We start from the raw sequence: 20,191 nt of genomic DNA on the forward strand, positions 1-20,191 counted from the left end.
GCGACACGCAGCATCGTGGAAAACTTCCCGTGTTTACCTTTTTTCCTACTACTTAATTTATGTTTGTTTATCTTTGCTACAGCCACTAAAAGCTGAAGAGAAAATTAAAATTGATAATCTCTGATGACTCCCTTCACAGATAAGGCCCGCAAACATGAAGCTGGTGTTACTGCTGTTCTCCCTTGACATTTGGTTGGGCAGCTTGATTCAGTTACTGCTGGAGCTGGCAGTTGCCCTCACTTCCTCAAAGCTTCCTCAGTCTCTGTTGAAATGGCAGCAGAAAATTTTTGGAATTTGGATTTGCAACCTCAGTAACCTCTGCTATTAATTTGTTGCACAATGATGTCTTTTGTCACAGATTTATTAAAATGGTATTGACTGCTATTTAACAACTTCACCCCAAAGAGAGCAAGCAGATGTGGATTTTTGAAGGTTTAATATTGGGAATATTTTACCTCTTCCCCCAGTATTCAATAGATTTTTTCAGATATATTTGAAATATTCAGGGCCAGAACTTAGTCCTTTTTGGTTTTCCACACTCTCTTGTGTAGAGCACTTTGACATCTTGTCAGTCAGCTGGAACGAGCTTACTTCTCACAGTTAGGTTAATTATTTTCCATGCTGGTTAATTATTTTCCGTGCCTAGACTGAAGTACCTTGGCTACTTGTACTGTCACAGAAAGAAATTACAAAATTTATGCTGTTTTATGAATATTTGTACACAGAAGAGTAAGTGTTAAAGAATAGTTAATGGTTAATGAATGAACAACTCAGAAGTTAGCTCCAGCTGCAGAATATCCTTTCTTTCTATGGAAAAGGAAGATACCTTTTTGTCTGCAATGTAGTTATACATAATTGTCATTGAATCATCATTATACAGTATGCGCTGTTCAAATTTTTGAGTGGGTGACACTTTGGACAGGGAAGCTTTCTATTTGAATTAAAATGAATTAAAAAATCTTTCTACATGCAAAAACAAGGAAATAAAAAATGAAACTTAATTTGTAAAAAAAAACCTGCGAACTTTTAATTTATCTTTTTTTTTGTTGTTTGTCGAGAAAAAGCATTTACTTTCTTGCCATTGTGACTGGAAATTAAAAAGAAAAGATTTGAACTTACACACATGATTGTAATATCTTTTCATTTTTATTAAAAAAAAAAAAAGTGAGGGTCCTACTGCCACTTGAGCTATTATTAAAGCCACATTCACTGAAAAACCCCAAAACCTAAACAATTTGACTATGTCAGTTTTTATGAGAGTTTTAAAATTATCGCACAACCAGTCTTCAATTTGCAACTTTCACATGCCAAAAGCCTTGACCATATAATAAAGTCATCTCCTCAGCTGGACAGCTGTTTGAAATGCCACATTAATGGAATAAATGAGATTTTTAATGTAGGCTCAAGGGCTTAGTTATCACAGTTTCTGTTGCCTTTCTCTTTCCTATGTGACCAAGTGAAAGATTAGGGTAGAAATTCTCAAGATTGCACCTCATTAGATGACAGCAGGGACGTGGGAGCAGCCCTCAGTGACCCTCAGCATGCTGCGAGCTGCAGCAGCACTACAAACCTGCAGTAATGTACGTGCTGCATCCTGGCAATTATTCTTAATGGGAAGTTGTACTGACAGCTTGTTCTTGTGACTCAACTGAAATAGAAAGCAGAGCAACAACACTTCAACAGGGATCAAGATCTCTTCCAAAGGAAATTTTCATTTCACTGTAGCTATTTTTAAGAAAATATGGATTTTTTTCAGAAACTATGCAAGGGCCACTCCTTTCTGAGTACATTGACAGTTAAAATAAATCTGATATAGACTCCTGAAGCCCTAGGAAATCAAACCCACCCCCCCATTAGAACTGAAAGACTAAGCCCAATGTCAACATACATAACTGTGTATAGTAAAAAAACTTAAAAAATTATGGAGAATGAGATACTTTTAGTGATTTTAAGCTTAGTCATACTTTGCAAGTCTTGATGGTACTCAACCCTCACAGATCTATTACAGAAAGGAGGAATGACCCACATCTGGAGCCAGCCCTGCAGTTGGGGTTGTACCTACATACGTGGGGTGAACTGCCTTTCCCCATGAACAGTCAAGGTGTGTACAAACACCTTTCTCACGTCAAACAAGCAGGGCTGAATTTAGTGGGAATGATTGGGAAGTGGCATCTTGGAGCCAGATAGTGCCAGTCCCAAAAAAAGGCCCTGAAGGGCATCAGACATGGATTTCACCCCAACAACACCAGCCCCCTGAGCTGAGCAGGGCCTGGCTTAGGGGCAATGAGTCCAGTCCCAGAATCAGAAAATATGCTGAGCCGGAAGGGACCCGCGAGGATTATCAAGTCCAACTCCTGACCCTGCACAGGACCATCCTCAACAGTCACACCGTGTGCCTGAGAGCATTGTCCAAGTGCTTCTCGAGCTCTGTCAGGCTTGGTGCTGTGACCAGTTCCCTGGGGAGCCTGTTCCAGTGCCTAACCACCCTCTGCATGAAGAACCTTTTCCTGAAATCCAACCTAAATATCTCCTGATATAACTTTAGGCCATTTCCTCGAGTCCCGTCGCTGGTCACCACAGTGCCTGTCTCTCCTCTTCCCCTCACAAGGAAGTTGTAAACTGGGATGCTGTCTCCCCTCAGTCCCCTCTTCTCCCGGCTGAACAGTCCAAATCACCCCAAAGGAGTCGCAGTGTCCCCCGGGCGGGCGATGACACCGCCGGCTGCGCTGCGCCCCCGGTGTGCGGGCTCTCGGCTGGCCCGACGCCCCGCGTTGCGGGGGTTTCCGTGGGCATCCCCCACGGACGGGAGGGGAAAACCTCCTCGGGAAGGGGCGAACAACTGCAGGCGGGGATGGAGGGAAGCACCTTGCGAAGGCGACCAGCAGCGGGCGGCGCTCTGGGTGCAAACGCGCACCGGGGGCTTGGTGCTTGCTTCTGGCGGCACCGGGAGCGGCACCGGGAGCGGGACCTCCGCCCCCGCGCACACCTGTGCTACCGCCGCCGGGCGGCTTCGGGGAAAGCCGCGCCACTGCCCCCGCCGGGGACCGGGCAGCGGAAACTTTCTCCGCGCTCCCTGGTAAACACGGCCCGGCGCCCTCCCCCGGACGCTATTTCGGAGCAGCGCCGTGTCCTCCGGCCCCGCACCGCCTCCCTGCCCGCAGGGAGCGCAGCCGCGCCCGCCCTTTACCTGCAGGGAGGGGTCGGGAAGCGGGGGGCGGCCGAGCCGGGGTGACCGAGCGAGGCGGGAACATCCCGAGGGAAGGACGGGAACATCCCGCTCCCTCCTCCACGCCGCGGCCGGCGGGGGAGCGGGGGCCGCCGGTGTCCGCGTTCCGGGCGGGGCGGGACCGGGCCGCGGGCTATTAATAGCCGTGTCCGGGCGGGCGGCGGGCAGAGCCGCGGGACCATGCAGGGGAACGGGCAGCAAGCGGGCAAGGGCCATGAGGACCACCTGGACGGGGTAGGGGCGGCTGATGGCGGGCTGCAGACTGCGGCCGTGCCCATGCTGCCGGCCATGGAGCTGGCCGAGGAGCCGGAGAAGCCTCCGGGCGGCAAGAGCAAGGATCCCAACACGTACAAAGTGCTCTCCCTGGTAAGGGCCGGGGCGCCGCGGGGCCGGGCGGGCGGAGCTGGGGCTCACCTCGCCGGCGGGAGCGGCGCGGCTGGCGCAGGTGTTTCGCCCGTCTCCAGGCTTCAGGAGATGGGAGACGAGCCCGTGGTGGGACCTCAGAAGCCTCTCGGCGTTTTGGAAGAGCGTGACTGCCTTCGGCAGCACGGGCTCCTCGGGATGCCCCGGGCAGCAGTGCTACGGGACGGCTCCGTTCGGGAGTCAGGACCGTGGCATTGCGTATAGACAGCGACCTGCCTCGGAGAGGGATTCGCAACTCTTGATTTATTTTACTCTGTTGACGGCCCTCAGCGTTGAATCTTTCAAAATTCTTTTGTGGTGTCAATGGTTGTCTCGTCTTTCATCATGTGGTTTTAGCTGTTTGCTGCAGGGGGGACACCAGGGAAGGCAAAACCCAGTTAAAATAGGAAAATATGGCTGGAAAAGCTAAAAAGAGTTAAAGAGCCAAAAGGACAGAGGAAGTGTAAAAACTTGCCTTTCTCTGAATTCGAGCTACCGTGGGTTGAAAGTTTGTCTCCAAGTGCTGCTGTGAGGCACTTTTGGCCCTTGTTCAGAAGCCCCAGCAGCCAAAGCCATTGTTAGCAGGTAGGTCACTTTCCAGTTTTAGCCATGCTGCTGTATTATAATTATCCTCCCCATAGAGATGTGAAAATAAGACCTTCCAAACTGCCTGGAGTAATCATTATGAGGCTAAATTCATTATCAAGGTGAAAGAATTATGGTGTTCTTGGAAGGAACCTTTAGTGGAACTGCAGCAAACGTCACTATGTATGTATGCATAAATAGTCCTCTATACATTGAAGCAGAAATGTCAAGGTACCTATCCAAATTTAGTGATATCTTTCTAATCTGGCTACCTTTTCAAATGATTCATCTACCCATATCATTGTGACTACAGGTTGGTCATACTTTCTAACATAGCAGAAGGTGAATTATGTTTCTAAGTTTGTCAGAATGTTATAAGAAAAAAAATGCATGCAAAGGTCCGTGGTAGCTTCCATGCAAAAGCTTTTTTTGGCAACTTTTCTGATGAAATGTCCCCGTAAGAAAAGGTTGTGGTTACTAGCTAGTTTTATTGTCTTCTGGGGAGATTAAGGTTGTGCTATAAAAGCCACTGCAGTTGGATGGTGAAAACAGCTCAACTCTTTCCAGCCTTAGAACCTAGTATTTCTGTCTTGAGCTTTTTAGTCTCTAATGCAACAAAATTATTAGAGATGCCCAGCCACTTGGAGACCGGAGTTGAGCACAAATTAGTGTTTGCAGTTACTTATTCTTCTGAATTAAGTTCTTGTTTCCCAAATGCCATTCACTGAGAACTGGCAAAAATTTCCTCCTGTGCTCATGAGTGTCAGAGTGAAATAGGTCATCTATACAAAAATAATTTAAAATTTCTAAATGTTTATGGCCATACACTATTTTTTTGGGGATGACTGCAAACACAGAGATGATGTAAGATATTCAGTGGGAACTTGGAAAACTTTCTAGATATTCCAGGTGATACTGGATTGAGTAAAACAAGAGTGTGTTTAACCTAAAATGTCAGAAAGGGGCAAACTGGAGTTGGAAATGCTAGTTTGTTCTTTCTCAGAAGCTGATGCATTGATGATATGCAAATGTACTAAAAAAATGAGTAGACTTACCTGCCTGGTGTTTGTAGTTTTATAGTAATGTGAAACTATTAAAGTGTCCAGATATAGGTAAATCTCATTTGCCTGCATTTATCCTAGCTGTGTGTGCTTTTGTCTCCTTTATATATGTAGATAAAAAAAAATCCCAGAAACAACTGCTTTCAAGTGAGCTTATGCTGAAATTTTCTAAAAACTCATTAATGCATTTCTGCTGATTAAGGAATACTTGAGTCATTCTTCTTATTTTTCTGGAAAGCTGAGACTGGACAGCATTCTACTTTTCCTTCACAAGTGCCTGCCACCTGCAGAAGTCTGTGCACTTTGTGAACACAACCTCAACATTCCCAGCTCTTGTCCATGAGCCAGCCTTACCCTATCACAGAGCAGCTGCTGCTGCTGCAGAGGGAGGATTCCACCAGTGGGGGATTTTACTAAGCCACAGTGCTTCCCTAAGCACCTAAAGCCACCATTTTATTTACTGTCTTGCCAGTTTTCTAAGCTCAAACTTCTGTCCCTCAAAGCCCAATGAACTGTCTGTCTGTCTGTCTGTAGTGTCTCCAGGCTGTTGTGTGAGTGAGCAGTATGCTGCTGCCCAAGAGCAGCATAACCTTTGCTTATGCTTGAGGTTTTCCCACTTGCCAGGAGCTCAGGCATTGCATTTTGGTCTGATTCATTCATTCCATTAAAATAAATTTTTCCATGCCAGTCTAACAGCTGAAACATTGAGAGAAATAAAGTAATAATGTAGGAGAATGTTTCTTTTCAACAGCTTCAGACTTCTTGACAGAACTGGAAAACTCATTTAAACTGACACTTTTGTTAGAAAAATTCTTAAGGAGTTTTGCAGCCTGAGGATTCCAAAGTAGAAAAAAAATACAAAAAAAAATCCAGGTAAGGTTCAGACTGAGACATTGGAAGTGTGTTAGTCTCATCTAAAGAGTAACTCAAGCATTTCAGATTGCATAAAAATAATAAATTGTGAAGTTTAAAAACAATGCTGTGGAATGCACTTAATATTTTTATAGTCTGTAAGTTTTTTCCCCCTTTTTTTCAATAAGGCTGTCCAGTCTTTTTTATTTTTTTTAAGGCACTTCCAACACTGGGCAAGAGATTGAACTGAAAACCTCTTCAGGTCTCTTCTAGTCTTATCATATCATAAAATGGTTTGGGTCTGAAGAGATCCTTAAAGATCAGCCAGTTTCAACTCCTCTATCATGGGCAGGGACACCTACGCTAGACCAGGTTGCTCCAAGCTCATCTACTCTGGTCTTGGACACTTGCAGGGATGGGGTATCCACAGATCTCTGGGCAATATTTTCAAATGTCTTGTCACCCTTAGAATAAATAATTTCTTCTCAATTTCTAATATAAATATACCTTCTTTCAATTTAAGGCCATTTCCCCTTGTCCAATCACTACTTGCTCTGTAACAAGTCTCTCTCCAGCTTTTTCATTGGCCCCTTCAGGTACTGGAAGATGTAAGGTTTTCCCAGGGCTTTCTCTTCTTCAGGTTGGATAGCCTCAACTCTCTCCACCTATCTTTACTAAAGAGGTGGTCTACCTCTTTGTGTATCTTTCTGGCCCTCTTCTGGATTTGCTTCAAGAAGTCTTAAGAATTCCTTTTATGCCGAGGGCCCCAGAGCTGGATGTAGCACTCCAGGTGGAGTCTCACAAGGGCAGAGTAGAGGGGCAGAATCCTCTCCCTTGACCTGCTGGTCACATTTCTGTGTGTACAGCCCAGGATGCAGTTGGCCTTCTTGGCTGTGAGTGCACATTGACAGCCTGTGCCCAGCTTTTCATCTACCAGCGCCCCCAAATCCTTCTCTGTAGGGCTGTTCTTAGTGAGGCCTTCTCCCAGTCTGCACTCACCTCAGGGATCGCCCTAACCCAGGTGTAGCACCTTGCACTTGTTGAACTTCATTAGGTTCTCGTGGTCCCACTTCTCAGGCTTCTCCAGGTCCCTCTGGGTGGCATTCCATTCTTCTGTTATGTCAGCTGCACTGCTCAGTTTTGTGCCATCTGCAGACCAGCTGGGGATGCTGGGTCACATTGGGCTTCTCATCCACTAACAGCCCCAAGTCTTTCTCCTCAGGCCTGCTTTCAAACCATTCTCTGCCCTGCCTGTGCTCGTACTGGGATTGTCATGTGGGATCACACACTTGGCCTTTGCACAGTCCCACCTCTCAAGCTTACCCAGGCCCCTCTGGATGGCATCCCTTCCCTCCTATTGATGGCACCACACAGCTTGGTGTCATTGGCAAACTTGCTGAGGGTGCCTTGATCCTGCTGCCCATGTCAGTGACAAAATGTCCAGCAGTGCTGGTCCCTGTACTGACCCTGAAGAAGGCACTCCTCACTGGTTTCCACTGGCACATCAAGCCCCTAAGCATAGTTCAGAAGTGTGACCATCCAGCCTGTTCCATACCCCTCTGTCAAATTCATGTCTCTCCAGTTTAAAGACCAGGATTTTCTGCAGAACCTGTCAAATGCTTTGCACAAGTCCAGGTAGATGATTTGGGTTTGTACTCCCTCCTCCACCACTGCTGTAATCCCATTTTAGAAGGCCACCAAATTTGTCAGACACAGTTGGCCCTTAGTGAAGCCACAATAGCCATCGCCTTCTTATTTTCCATGTCCCTTAGTGTAGTTTTCAGGAACATCTGCTCCATTATTTTATAAATCTGGTTTCAGTCATCCATTGGTTGCTATGTTAAGCTTTTATGAATCATAAACCCCAATTTATCATAAATAAATGAGACAATCTCTGCCCAAGGGAGAATTTCTGTTGCCAGTTCATATTTGCCATTGCTGCAGTCAGCAAAGAGTCTAAGTGTAGAAAAAAGATCTATTGGATGTAAAGATATTCTGTATGAGTCCTGAAAGGTTTTCACCACTTCATTTGAAAATAGCTCATAGCTGCTGTCTTTGGGCTCAGGCAGGGAAAGATGGGTGTGCTATGTCAGGATTTTGGAGATAACAGTAGGTTTGTCTGGTTTGGTTATTTGGTTTTTTTTTTTCCTCCTCATAGATGAAGATGTGGGAACAACCTTCTTTTACTATTATTGGGAAGATTGTATTCCTGTTTGGTTGTTTTCATGCTGATGGTTTTCCTCTTAAAGATGTTTGAAGGTACCCAAACATTTGTATAGATTAGAACTTCAAAACAAAATTGTTAATGCGTATCCATATTATTTTTTTTCTATAAAAAGGCAGAATATGTATTTAATTACCCAAACCTTGTAATTTGGACTGTGGTTATTGACTTCAGCTGACTTCAGCGTGGGTATTTTTTTGGGTATCAGTCAGTTCTCAAGCACTGGATTGAAGGATGCTGTTGTCTGAATCGGAGAGGCCTGGGTGCCATGTTCAGTCTTTAATCTAGTTTTGGCCCTCAGCAAACCATTCAATTTAATCCTTTTTTTGTATTATTTTGCTTTATGTGGCTTGTAATTTTTTCTTTATTTATCAGTAGGGAAAGGTGGTCCTTGCTGAAATTACTGGCTTCCATGGCAGTGCTGGATTGAGCTTAGATGGGACTTCTGAGATCCAAGAAACACCAAGTAATATTAGAGTGACTTTTGGGTGATTTAAATTTTTTTGGCATTAAACATCCCTTGTTGAAACATGAAGTAAAGAACGATGTTAACAAGATTGCCATATTTTAATAGACTCTGAAGCACTTTCAGTTTAGAAATATTAAAAGAGTTCTTGGCTGATCTCTAATATCTTAATAATTTGTAGGAAAATATCTTCCAATGCTGGGAAAGAAAGATGCTTTACAGCTGTCTTCTGCCAATGTTAGAGCTCTCCAGCTTCCATTGTGACTTGGTTTAAAGTCTGAACACAGGGTGTTTGACAAAACATTTTTTTTATTGAGTTGCTGTTGATATTGCTTAAATGCATTAATTAGAATAAAATTGTAACTATACATATAAAAAATAAAGACATTGTTAACCAATTTAAGCCAGCAAAAAAAGTTTGGGGTTTGAATTTAAAAATCATTATAGCTGAATGTTTCACTTCAGTCTACTCACTTTTTAGGGAAGACTTTGCAAGTAATTCTCATTATATGCAGGGAAATGTAACCCCAAAATTTCTTTATTGCACTTCAAGTGGCAATTTTCATGCTGGGTATTGAAGACAAAAGTCATAATCTTGCTCTATACAATAAAAAAAAAATTAGAAATTTTAGCTCTGAAGAGTTTCCAGGGTTAATTTGTATTCTTGCTTTATTTACACTTCATACAGCGAGTTGGCATAACCTATGCTATGCTAAAAGGCAGAAGCTATGTGAAATAAAAAAATATTGTCCAAAGAAACACTTGCAGGAATTAAATCTTTCCATTTAGTTGGGGATTTTGAAGTATAGAAAAAGAGAACCCAAATCAAACAACAGTGAACACAGACAAACAAAACCAAACACCAGCTGCACAACCAAAACAATAACAGAGAAAAACAGCTCCTCAAATTCCACTTTTATAAAAAGCTTCACAAAGGGAGAGTGGAGACCATCTTTGTTAAAAACTGTAATCAGAACTCAGTTGAAATTTTATTGCCCAACTGGGTTGGACTTGGATACACAATCAAAGGGGTGATTGAAAATTGGCCAAGCAAACTTCAGCTCGCTTTCAGTTGGGTAGTTTAGGTATGACTTTTAGCATCAATAAAACATCAATAAAACTACCAAATAGTCTTTTCTGTAGCTGAATTGGAGGATTTAAGCCATGCAGGAGGTTTCAGTCACCCCTTGGAGTGCGGTGTGTGTGGATGCTTCTGGCTGCCTGGACTCCAGCTGGAGTGCAAATCCTGGGAGAGGCTGAAGCACACCCAGCTGTGTGACTGGTGCATCTGTCAGGGCTGCTGGCTGGATGCCTGAAAACAGGCACATTGGCCTAGGAATAGGAGTGGAGAATGGCAGTGTAGATTAGGCTACAGTGTGCTTGGCTCAGCCCTTTGGTCCATTCAGGCAAAACGAGTGAATTGGGTTGTGATTGGTTTGTGTGCTCATATTCACTGCTCCAGCATTCAGAGTTCTGATGCAATCTGTGCCTTAGGGTTTCCATCACGTTTTTTTAATTTTCCAGTAATGTTTGCAGTAAATCTTTGCCTACCTGTCAGGCACCAGGTGAAGGCAGGTCATGCTGGAAGAGAAAGTAAAACTGTATCCAGTTGTGGCAACAAGCCAGTGCCCTTATTGGAAAGGGACAGTCTCGCTGTGTGTGAGCCAAGTGAGCACAGTGGATTTGGGGACACCAACCAGGTTCAGCCAATAGTCTAAATTGCCAGGTGAGTCTGTAATGGTAAGAGAGGTCCAAGGCAAGGGAAGGCAGGCCTGTGAGTTTGGGTCAAAGGAATAAATGGCCAGGATGGACTTGACTGCAGTGTGGCTGTACCAAATTCCAGACAGGGCACAGAGGTAAGGCTGGCTAAAATGAGGAGAGTGACTGTTCTGAGGCTTTCTCTAGCTTTTTATTGAAGAGCTATCATCAAGACTGATTGAGATCTCCGAAATAGTACTATCAATAACTGAACTAACACCAGGGAACACATGGCCCCAAGCACAGCCAGCCAAATTCCTGGGAGGAGTAAGGCAGCTTGTGTTCTGAACGCCTTCATATAGTTCTGTAAAACTCTTGGATACTAAAATAATAAAGAACACAGTTTAAGTAGATAGGCTTCCTGTAGTAATAATTTTGTCTTGGATTCAGAACAACTTAGGTACTGCCCTAAAACTTGGATTTCAGTCAAGGCCAAAGATACAAAAACTGTGCAGGGCTTCCTTCCAACTCCTGCTCTTCAAAAATTTTCCTTTGCGTTTTTTTACTGGTATCACTGGAATTATACAGAGTGAATTGTTCTGATTTGACTTGCAGTGGAAGCTGTGTTATTGTTCCCTCTGGCTGAAAGGAGGAGCAGAGTAAATAAAGGCTTTAAAAACATGAAAGATAGGAAGAGTTTCTCACCTTGGAGCTGAAAATAGAAATTAATATCTTGGCAAGTATTACCGTGACCTATGATAGAATTTATTGATGTACTGCATCATGACAGTGTCCCATTTGAATGAAACAGTAGCAGATGTGGTTTTAAGAGAAGCTATTTTATAATGTTCAATATTGGAATGATATTTTTACATTGTTTTGATGTACTTCCTGACCTCTTTTCAAAAAAAACACTTTCTGCACTGAAAAGCATTAAGTACTTTTCTGCATAGATATTGCACAAGTCACCTGTATAAAAAGTTTCCTATAAGTGTGTTTATAAGGCAGCAGTGGCTTTCATGGTAAATGGGGTGTGATGGAGGATAAAGAAAAGTAGCATAAATAAGGATTTTTTGCAAATGAAATAATGTTTAATTGTTTAACACAATAGGTTAGCTAAGGAGAAAAGGAAGTAATAAGAAAAAATGTAGTATTTGCGTTTCTGAAGAAAGTCAGTGAGCATAGCCTTGTCTCAGTTCTGCTGTGTAATGGCATATAGGCAAATCAACATACATAAATGCTTTCTAATGTGGTAGTCTGTAGATACAAGTTTGTGTTAAACACTGGTTGCTTTTGTTCCTAGAATGAAAAAAAAAAGTGTTGTTATAGCTTCTTCAAGAAGATCAATAATCCAACCTGACCATGTATATTTCATTTCACTGTTTAACGCTGGTAAATGGGCCAGTTCCAGAACCTTCTTCTGGCTCAAATATGTTTCCATGTTGTGAGGTGTCAAAATTTGATAGTCTGCCTTTTTTATTTTTTGAGGGGCTATATTCAAAAGGTGCTGAGGTAAATAATGCCCTCTTTATCATCCCTTGTCTTTGTTTTGGGAAAATGGTCAAAGGATTCAGGGCTGAAGATGAGTCTGTGATCAATATCAGTGTACTTAGTAAAGACTTATAATGAATAACTGAAATTGTTTGACTTGATCTTAAAGGTCTTTTCCAGCCTAAATGATTGTATGAAACCTGATTTGCCCTACATTCTTCTCATACTGCTTGTGGTTCTGCAATTATTTCACACTCCTAATAATCTTGGTGTTCTACAGGATTTCTTCACTTATTCTTTAAGGTCATTTTGTCTTCCTGGGGAAGTTAATATTGCTGTCATGGTGGCAGTTGTAACAGTATCTGACAAAGAAAAATGGATGTGAATATAGGTATACTTGGTATATTTTGTGGTATAATCAGTACCCTGTCTGTTCTTGTCACAACTCTCATGACTAATCTAAACTGGAAAAGCTTTGGCTTCATTCTTGAAAAGGGACATCTGGAATAGAAAGGCGTGAAGATGGCTCAAGGCCATATTGTGAGATCCAATTTTGCTTTTATTTATGAGTCAAGTGCCAGTTGTTTGTAAAACAAATTTTAGTTGGCATAATTACTGACAGTTTCTTTACTTTCTATGCAGCTGTGCATTCATATGTGGTTGCCACTAAAGCGGATGACATGCAGTGGGCTTTGTTCTGTGTTCTTAGTCTGCTGTGTTGAATAAAAGAATTGTGCTTGAAAGTACAATGTTTACTTTTTTTCTCATAACATGAGTTTTCAGTCCTCTTTTCCTTAGGTTTTTACAAAAATCTACTCACTGATTAAATAGTAGAGTCAGCTGCTATCTGCTTTTTGTCAATTGATGTTTTATTTCGCCTTCTTCTTGGCTAGCATATTGTTGCACTTTAATTATTCTCTAAATTCTCCCATGATCTTAAGTGCAGTGAAAAAGGTAACAGCTGGGGTAAAGCTTTGATAACAACAGCTCAAGTGCTAATGACTTCCAGGAGAGTATGTACCTTCACAGTTGGGCAAGCAACAAATAAGAAAAATATTTTAGATTCCAGCTGACTAGCTGACAGATGCTAACTCTTCTGTCTTTTGGTATCTTTTTGTTAAAAGCAGATGCTTGAATAGTTTTGGAAGGTATTAGAGAGCTATAGTATGATGATAGTCTTCTATTGATAATTCTCTACTGAGTGAAGTGCTATCACTCTTTGGTGAGCTATGTGAAGGCTTTTGTAATACCTTACAGTGGCTCAATCTACCTTAAAAACACTCTTGTCCTTTGAATGGCCTTTGGTTGCAATAGCACATAATAACAGTCCTGAGAACATTCAATAGAAAGAATGAGAGTAGACATCCTATGTGCCTCTGAGGAAGAAAAACAATAATGCCTTTGCATTTTCATAGTAAATAGTTTTAGCTCTCGAAAAGTTTTGGGTGTTATCTCCAGCATTTTGATCCACTGACTTCAGAATTATTTATTCACCTCCAGTGTTTTACAACAGCCAGGACCTGGGAGCCTCAGCGATTCTCCTCCTGCTGGCCTCTACGAGTGGAATGTAGATCAACAGAATCAAGTCTTTGTAGACCATAAAAATATTTACAAATGTGGAAAGAAGAGATGACTGGTGCAAGAAAGAGGTGGTGCACTTGGTTCAGGGCTGATTTACTTTTTTTTTTTTAGGTGATTTGCTAAAGTGTTACTTAAGTAGCTGCGCTCGTGTGACTGAAGTATCTACCTCTTTCAGTTTATTAAACTTTATTAAGTAACCGCTGCTTTTGAATAAAACTGAGTTGTTGGCAAGGGGTTTATGCTGGTTTAAAAATAATTTTTACAAGCATGAGTAAGTGTTCCGCTGCCCCTGGCAAGTGTAGATAAGTGTAGTTTTTTTCCCTTTATACAGTATGCTGTCTGCATTTTTAACTGTCAGAAGGTGACACTGTTCTTGCTTGAAATTTATTATATGTTCCTGTGTTCTTTACATTTTTGCAGGTGAAATTCTTTCTCGAAGATATTTTAGTGTTAAGGTTCAGGTCAGTCATCATCTATTCTAGGTGCACAAAACAGTGAAAACACAGCATGCCTTTCTCAGATCCCAGTGGTTTTGGAAAATTCCATGGGTTTTCTTAATACTGGCATTACAGACCCTGTCTAGACATCCTCCCTTCATAGATACGTATGACACAACTGTGAGAACCAATCGTGGAGATTAGGATGGAAAAACATTATTTTGCATGGTTTCCTTGATAATTGCATAGTTGTTAATGGATGTGTCTTAAACCTTGGAGTGACAAGTTTTGTTGGCCATGGAATACCAGGGATGAAGGAAGGGAGACAGAAAGCAACTGGGTACGTGGCAAAGAGTGAGGAAGATCAACACAGAAATAAATGTAATTCAGAATGGTAATTCTTTAAAAGAGGTATCAGTGCATTCTTTGCCAAAGAAAATATAGAATATAGAATATAGAATATAGAATATAGAATATAGAATATAGAATATAGAATATAGAATATAGAATATAGAATATAGAATGAGGAGGGGCGTGGGGGATGTGGGCAGAGCTAGAGAAGAATGAAGAGAAAGGGACAGTAGTATAACTGTGTAAAGGAGGACTAAAATGTGATAGGGAAGGTGGCAGTAGCTAAGGCCAGTGAGAGATTTCTTTGTGTGTCAGTAAGACCTGTACAGCTGAGGAGTCTCTTTGGGATCAGGTGTTCGCAGCCTGCATGCTTTGCTGACTCCAGCCCTTCCAGCAGCTCCCCAAAATTACTGCTGAAAAATTCTTTTCAGCTGCAGCTCTAGAGATGAGTGAGGGAAATGATTCTCCTCTCTAACCATGCTATCATATTTCCATTTACCCAGCTCAAAATGAAAGGCTTTTGAAATAAAAGGCTTTTGAAATGTTCTCAGGATTGCAGTTTTCCAGACTTTCAACCACCTATTCCCAACCATTATAATTGTTTACAAAGCAAAGCTTTTATTGCTTCCTCCCACGTAAAGGAAGCAGTGATGGGGCAAAGATTCATCCCTAGATGACAATGTTTTTGTGATTCCAAAACAAACTTTGTAAAAATTATTTTTAAACCAAAAAAGGACATTTTCTTCTCTGCTGTTGTTACTGTGTTGTTTTAAAAACCTTTGCTCGGATGCAACATTAGAATTGAATCTGACAGTTTGTGCTAGTAGCCTCATAAGATACAAATCATAAAACTTTAATTTTCTACTTTTGTGTATTACAAGGCCAGGTTCTTTAATTTTACTTGTTTTCCTATGAAATACTGGATTCCCATATTCTTTCTTAATGGCACCTTGTTCTCAATTCTTGCATTCTCTTTTGAGTAGAAGAATATGGCTGAGAGAGAACAGGTAAGATTTCTTCCTATGGTTTAAAAAGGCAGATTAAACCTTCAAGGCAGGTGTTATGTTGACAGTGTGGTAGTAGCTAGAGCTTTGAATTTGGTGCTTGCTGCAGGATACTAAACAAGGTCCTTGTTAGTAAACAAGCATGCATGCAGGTACTTGTCTTTGTATGGATTAAAAAAATCTGAAATCTTTGTGTAGCAGGCTGCAGCATCTCCAACCTGACCTACCTGTATGTAAAGCAGGTCAGGTAAAATTAGTAACCTACTTGCTGTGGTGAGTTTTTCTTAAAGAATCACAGAATGGTTTGGGTTGGAAGGGACCTTAAACACCATATAGTTCCAACCCCTCCTGCCATGGACAGGGACACCTTCTGCTAGGTTCCTCAAAGACCTGTCCAACTTGGCCTGGAACACTTCCAAGGCGTCCATAACTTCTCTGGACAGCAGAGATATGTTGCAATATAGAAAGAAGCAAAGCAAACAGGTTCATCTTTAGGGTGCAGCAGTGAGATTCAGTGAGTATCTGGATCTTCAAAAGTAGTTTGAATATTCTTCATCATCTACAGAGTTGGTAATCTTTGGGCCTTTCCACTGACAATAGGTCAACTACTGGTGTAACACCTCTTGCTGTGCCTAGTCAGGACTGCTGCTGCTGGCCAGTATTAGCTGCTCATTATTGTTCCAGCAGAACATTTTGCCATTTGTGTGGATAATATCCATGTGACTGAAGTCATTCAGGCTCAAAATAAAGCTTCAATTCAAAGCCTTAAACATTAAGCTGCAATTGCATGAGGTTCCACTGGGTTAGATTTGGCTGTCCTAGAACACTGTCAGATGTTTAATGCATAAACTTACTGTTTTTGTAAAAAATCTTTATTAACTGTTAAAGAAGGAAAGAAAGAGGAAAGCAAAAAGGAGGAGGAAGCTTTAGAGTTTTGCAGTAAAATATTTTTCAGACAAAAATTTAAGCTAATGGAACTAAGGTTAAGAAAACAAAGGATTTAATGTAGTGAGTCGAGAGTTTCAAGATCTTAATATATAATTGCATTTAGTTTTGCATTTTGTAGTATTTTGTACTTTTGTACCCAAAAGAGTACTCATTTGCCTCAGTGAACATAATCCTTTTGTTTTTGCTTCTTGGAATTATGTTCATAGAAGCATAGAACTGACAACCTGGAATACAAGACAAAACTGTGGTTTTATTACATTTGGTGCAAAAATCACAGAAATTATTTGTGAGAATTTTAGCAAAGTTTTGCCCGTTTTACACTGTGAAGTATTATAATGCTGTTGCTTTAGGGTGGGTTTTATGTAGATTTTATTTTTGCATTAATGATTAAATTCCTGCATTAATGAATAAATTCCTGTATTACCCAAACTGAAACTCCAAGGAATATTGATAGTCCATTTAGTGGCACTGCAATGTGTTTTCTGTACAGGGATGCCTTAGGTGGCCAAAGTCCCATAGATCATAGGTCTAGGCAGCTATTTAAAGATATGGGAATAAAGCTGTTACAAAGATATGGGAATAAATCTGTTAACCACAAAAGAGTGGGTTTTACGTGTTTTAGCAAATAGCTGTGGGTTTTGCTTGTTTTAAAGCATGTTTGTGTTCGCATCTCACAGGACATTCTACTTGTTGATCTTAGTAGCAAGGCCTGGTGGGATCAGAGAAGCAATAAATTTTCACCCTGAAATAAAATTTGTTCAACCTGGCTTTTAAAAAAATAAATTAATCAATTTCTACTTTAATAAAAATAACAATAACAGAATAATAATGTTGAAAGGACAGTAACAGGTCTTGCCCTCTCCACTGATTTTGCTGGGCTTTGACATCTTGCATTTGAAGTGTCACCTATCTCCCTGCACACCTGTTCTTATCTAGATGATATTTTATACGAGGGATTTCAAAGGTCCAGAATAATTTACATTGAAAATAACATTTTTGATACTGATGTAACAGGAAGTGTTGATGCTGCACCTGTTGGTATTGTGATTTCAAAACAAAACAAAAAAAAACCCCAAAAAACCCCCAAGACCCAAAAACAACAACAAAAAAGAAAAGTACAAAGTTCTGTACTTGTGTTCATTCTTGATAGCTGGGTTTAATGGAGACATGCATCTTTCTGTAAGTTTTTTCATATCCAGGTGAATAGATGATGCTTTTCCCTTTCAGCCTTTTATTATTTTGCTTCTTCCCCTGTCAATTCAAAGACTGTAATTGAACTGAAAAAATGCTTATTTCTATGCTGCATGTGATATTGAATGAGATTCTGGTGACTTGCCTGGTTCAGAATTCCGAGCCACAGCTTCATCAGGTCCAGTCTATTGCTCATTTTTAAAATAAATGTTATTTATGAAATATTTTTATATTAATTAATGTGGTTTTTTGATAATTTTTAGTTCAAAAATTCAGAGTAATAGCTGAATTCCAATACTACGCATTCCAGAAATTGCTTTTTTGCTGTTTTTATTAACTGCTTAGTGAACAAAATTGCATAGTAAACTGTAGAGTTATTAAAAACAACACAAATAGTTTTTAGTTGCTGAAGTGCTCGCAGTATTTAAAAGGAATAAACTTGAGAAATAATTAGGTGCATTTTAAAATGGAGGGAAATTTTGCCACATCACAGTATGATTCAGGCATCCTAAGGCTGACTCAGCAGATTTTGCTGATGGGAAAGGAGAAAAAAAGGGACAGAATTGTGTGGCCATGTATGTGAAGCTATTGAAGAATTGCTTCAGTGTGATTTTTCTGCAAAAAACAGTGACTGGAAAGGTGGTATGTACAATCTTTCCCTACCCAGAGCTCCCCAAATTCTTATGTATAAGAAAGGCTGTATTATTGCAGCATGTTCTGTTTCAGGACTTGTGGCAAAGTACTTGATTACATTCTAGACTTAAATAGAATAGCTGTTGTAACTGCATTCTTGGCCTCTCTTTAATTACTGTCTAAACACTTATAGTATGCATACTTTTTCAAAGAGTTTATGGAATAAACCCAATACTTCATGAAGTTAAAAGAAATCTGATTTGCATTTGTTTCTGCATTTGAGTAGGCATTAGATCCTGGTGTGACATGCTGGACCTGGGTTATATAGTGCTTGTTCTATAACTTCAGTGCATCCAGAATCCATAATGAACACAGCCGTAGTTTCTGGTCAGTGCAAGACACTGTGGTCAGCCTTGATGTGACATCCCACAGTTGCTTACCATGGTGTGGACCCAGATCTAGTATGAACTGGATAGTAGGAAGTGGGAAAGGGTTTTCCTGCCTAAGAAAATTATAGGTATCACTTAAGGGTTTGCCTTCTGTTTGTCGTCTGTGGTTAATGGCAAAACTTCACCCTCTTAGAACAACATACGAGGAAGGAGTGGAGTAAAAGAGTTTTCTATAAAATGTGTAAGAAATAGAAATATATCATCATGAAAGAATGATATAAAGAAATCAAGGAAAACATGATGATATATGTCTATGCTAAAGGACTTGAGAAGAAATTATATACATAGGCCCAGTTGTGATGAGCATGTTCATACTCTGCTAGTTAATTGCAAACAACATAACTACTTGTGGAAGTGAAAACTGCTGGTGAAAACAGTGAATTCAGCCTTCAAATCAGCATGCTTATGAATTTCAGTACAATTGTATAGCATTACAGAGAAAATAAGCGCTTTCAAAACCATTCAATGGTAATTTAATATTATTTCTTTTCCTTCCTGTCCCACAGGTACTCTGTGTCTGCGTGTTAACGACAATCCTAGGATGTATATTTGGCCTGAAGCCTAGCTGTTCAAAAGATGGTAAATACTATATCCTTTATTTAGTAATGTTACTCAATAATTCCTTTTCTTTTTTTTGTGAATTAATTTTCATACTATCAGAATGCCACCCTTCTTGCTGCAGGAGGAGGGTTGCATGCATTGCTTGAAGCCGCATCAGTAAGAGTGGAATAAAAATACCAGAAAATAAACCTCAGGTGTAGTCAATGATTGTGTGTACTCACTTGGGAGGTAAAGTGATCCTGGTACTCAGTGTCTGATCTGGCAGCTTCCATGTATCCCAGCTATCACTGTGGTGAATGGCTGGCTGTTTTCAGTTCACCATTAAAAAAAACCAAAATGAAACAACAAAACACAACAACTTCTATTTCATGTTGTCCTGGAACATTTGTTCTTCATCTTTTCCAGTCAATTATGGAAGAAAAAAAAGGTTATTTATTTTACTGGTTAGAATTGTAGCCTGAAAACATTCCTGGTGGAATTCCTCTGTCTGTTTTCTGTTCTGAAAAATATGTGGTTTTTTCAATAGTGAAGTTTCTTCAGGTAGAAAGTTACGAAAGATTTTTTTTTTTTTTAAAGAAGTTAGGCTTCACTTTGGGAGCAACTATGAAGAATAATTTCAAAGCTGAACATAAAAGGATTTTCAACAGAAGTTCAGTTTATACAATTTCTGTTACTATATATATAGGTTTCTTCTCATTTTATTACAGCTCAGCAGTGTTGGTTCATTAGTATCTCATTTTCCTAATATCACATACCTCAAGATTCTTCAGAAGATGAGCCAAATGATGGATTTCCCTCACTGCCTTCTGGTGATTGCTCAGGATTAGACAGAGGGACCAAATTCTTAATTTTTGTTAATCGTTCATATCACTAGTTTCTAGTTGGGTGATCGTGGTGTTTTTTTTGTTTGTTTTTTTTTTTTTTTTTTTTTTGTTTCTGTTTTTGTTGTTTTGTTGTTGTTTGGTTGGGTTTTGGGGTTTTTTGTTTGTTTGGATTTGGTTGTTAAATTTTTTTTGTGATTATCCCCCTGC

The 20,191-nt window shown here is 40.5% G+C and overlaps 1 protein-coding gene across 1 annotated transcript in view; it reads left to right on the top strand.

Annotated features, from left to right (window-relative positions):
* Positions 1–3,259: 3,259 nt before the first annotated feature.
* Positions 3,260–20,191, top strand: part of ENPP1 (ectonucleotide pyrophosphatase/phosphodiesterase 1) — a 52,840-nt gene continuing 35,908 nt past the window's right edge. The window contains exons 1-2 of the mRNA XM_064708087.1: positions 3,260–3,592; positions 19,106–19,178. Coding sequence (XP_064564157.1) covers positions 3,407–3,592; positions 19,106–19,178 — 259 coding nt within the window. The 5' untranslated portion in view covers positions 3,260–3,406. The remainder of the gene's footprint in view (positions 3,593–19,105; positions 19,179–20,191) is intronic.

This window comes from Zonotrichia leucophrys, chromosome 3, assembly GCF_028769735.1.
Source record: "Zonotrichia leucophrys gambelii isolate GWCS_2022_RI chromosome 3, RI_Zleu_2.0, whole genome shotgun sequence".
In the NCBI taxonomy this organism is placed as follows: domain Eukaryota; kingdom Metazoa; phylum Chordata; class Aves; order Passeriformes; family Passerellidae; genus Zonotrichia; species Zonotrichia leucophrys.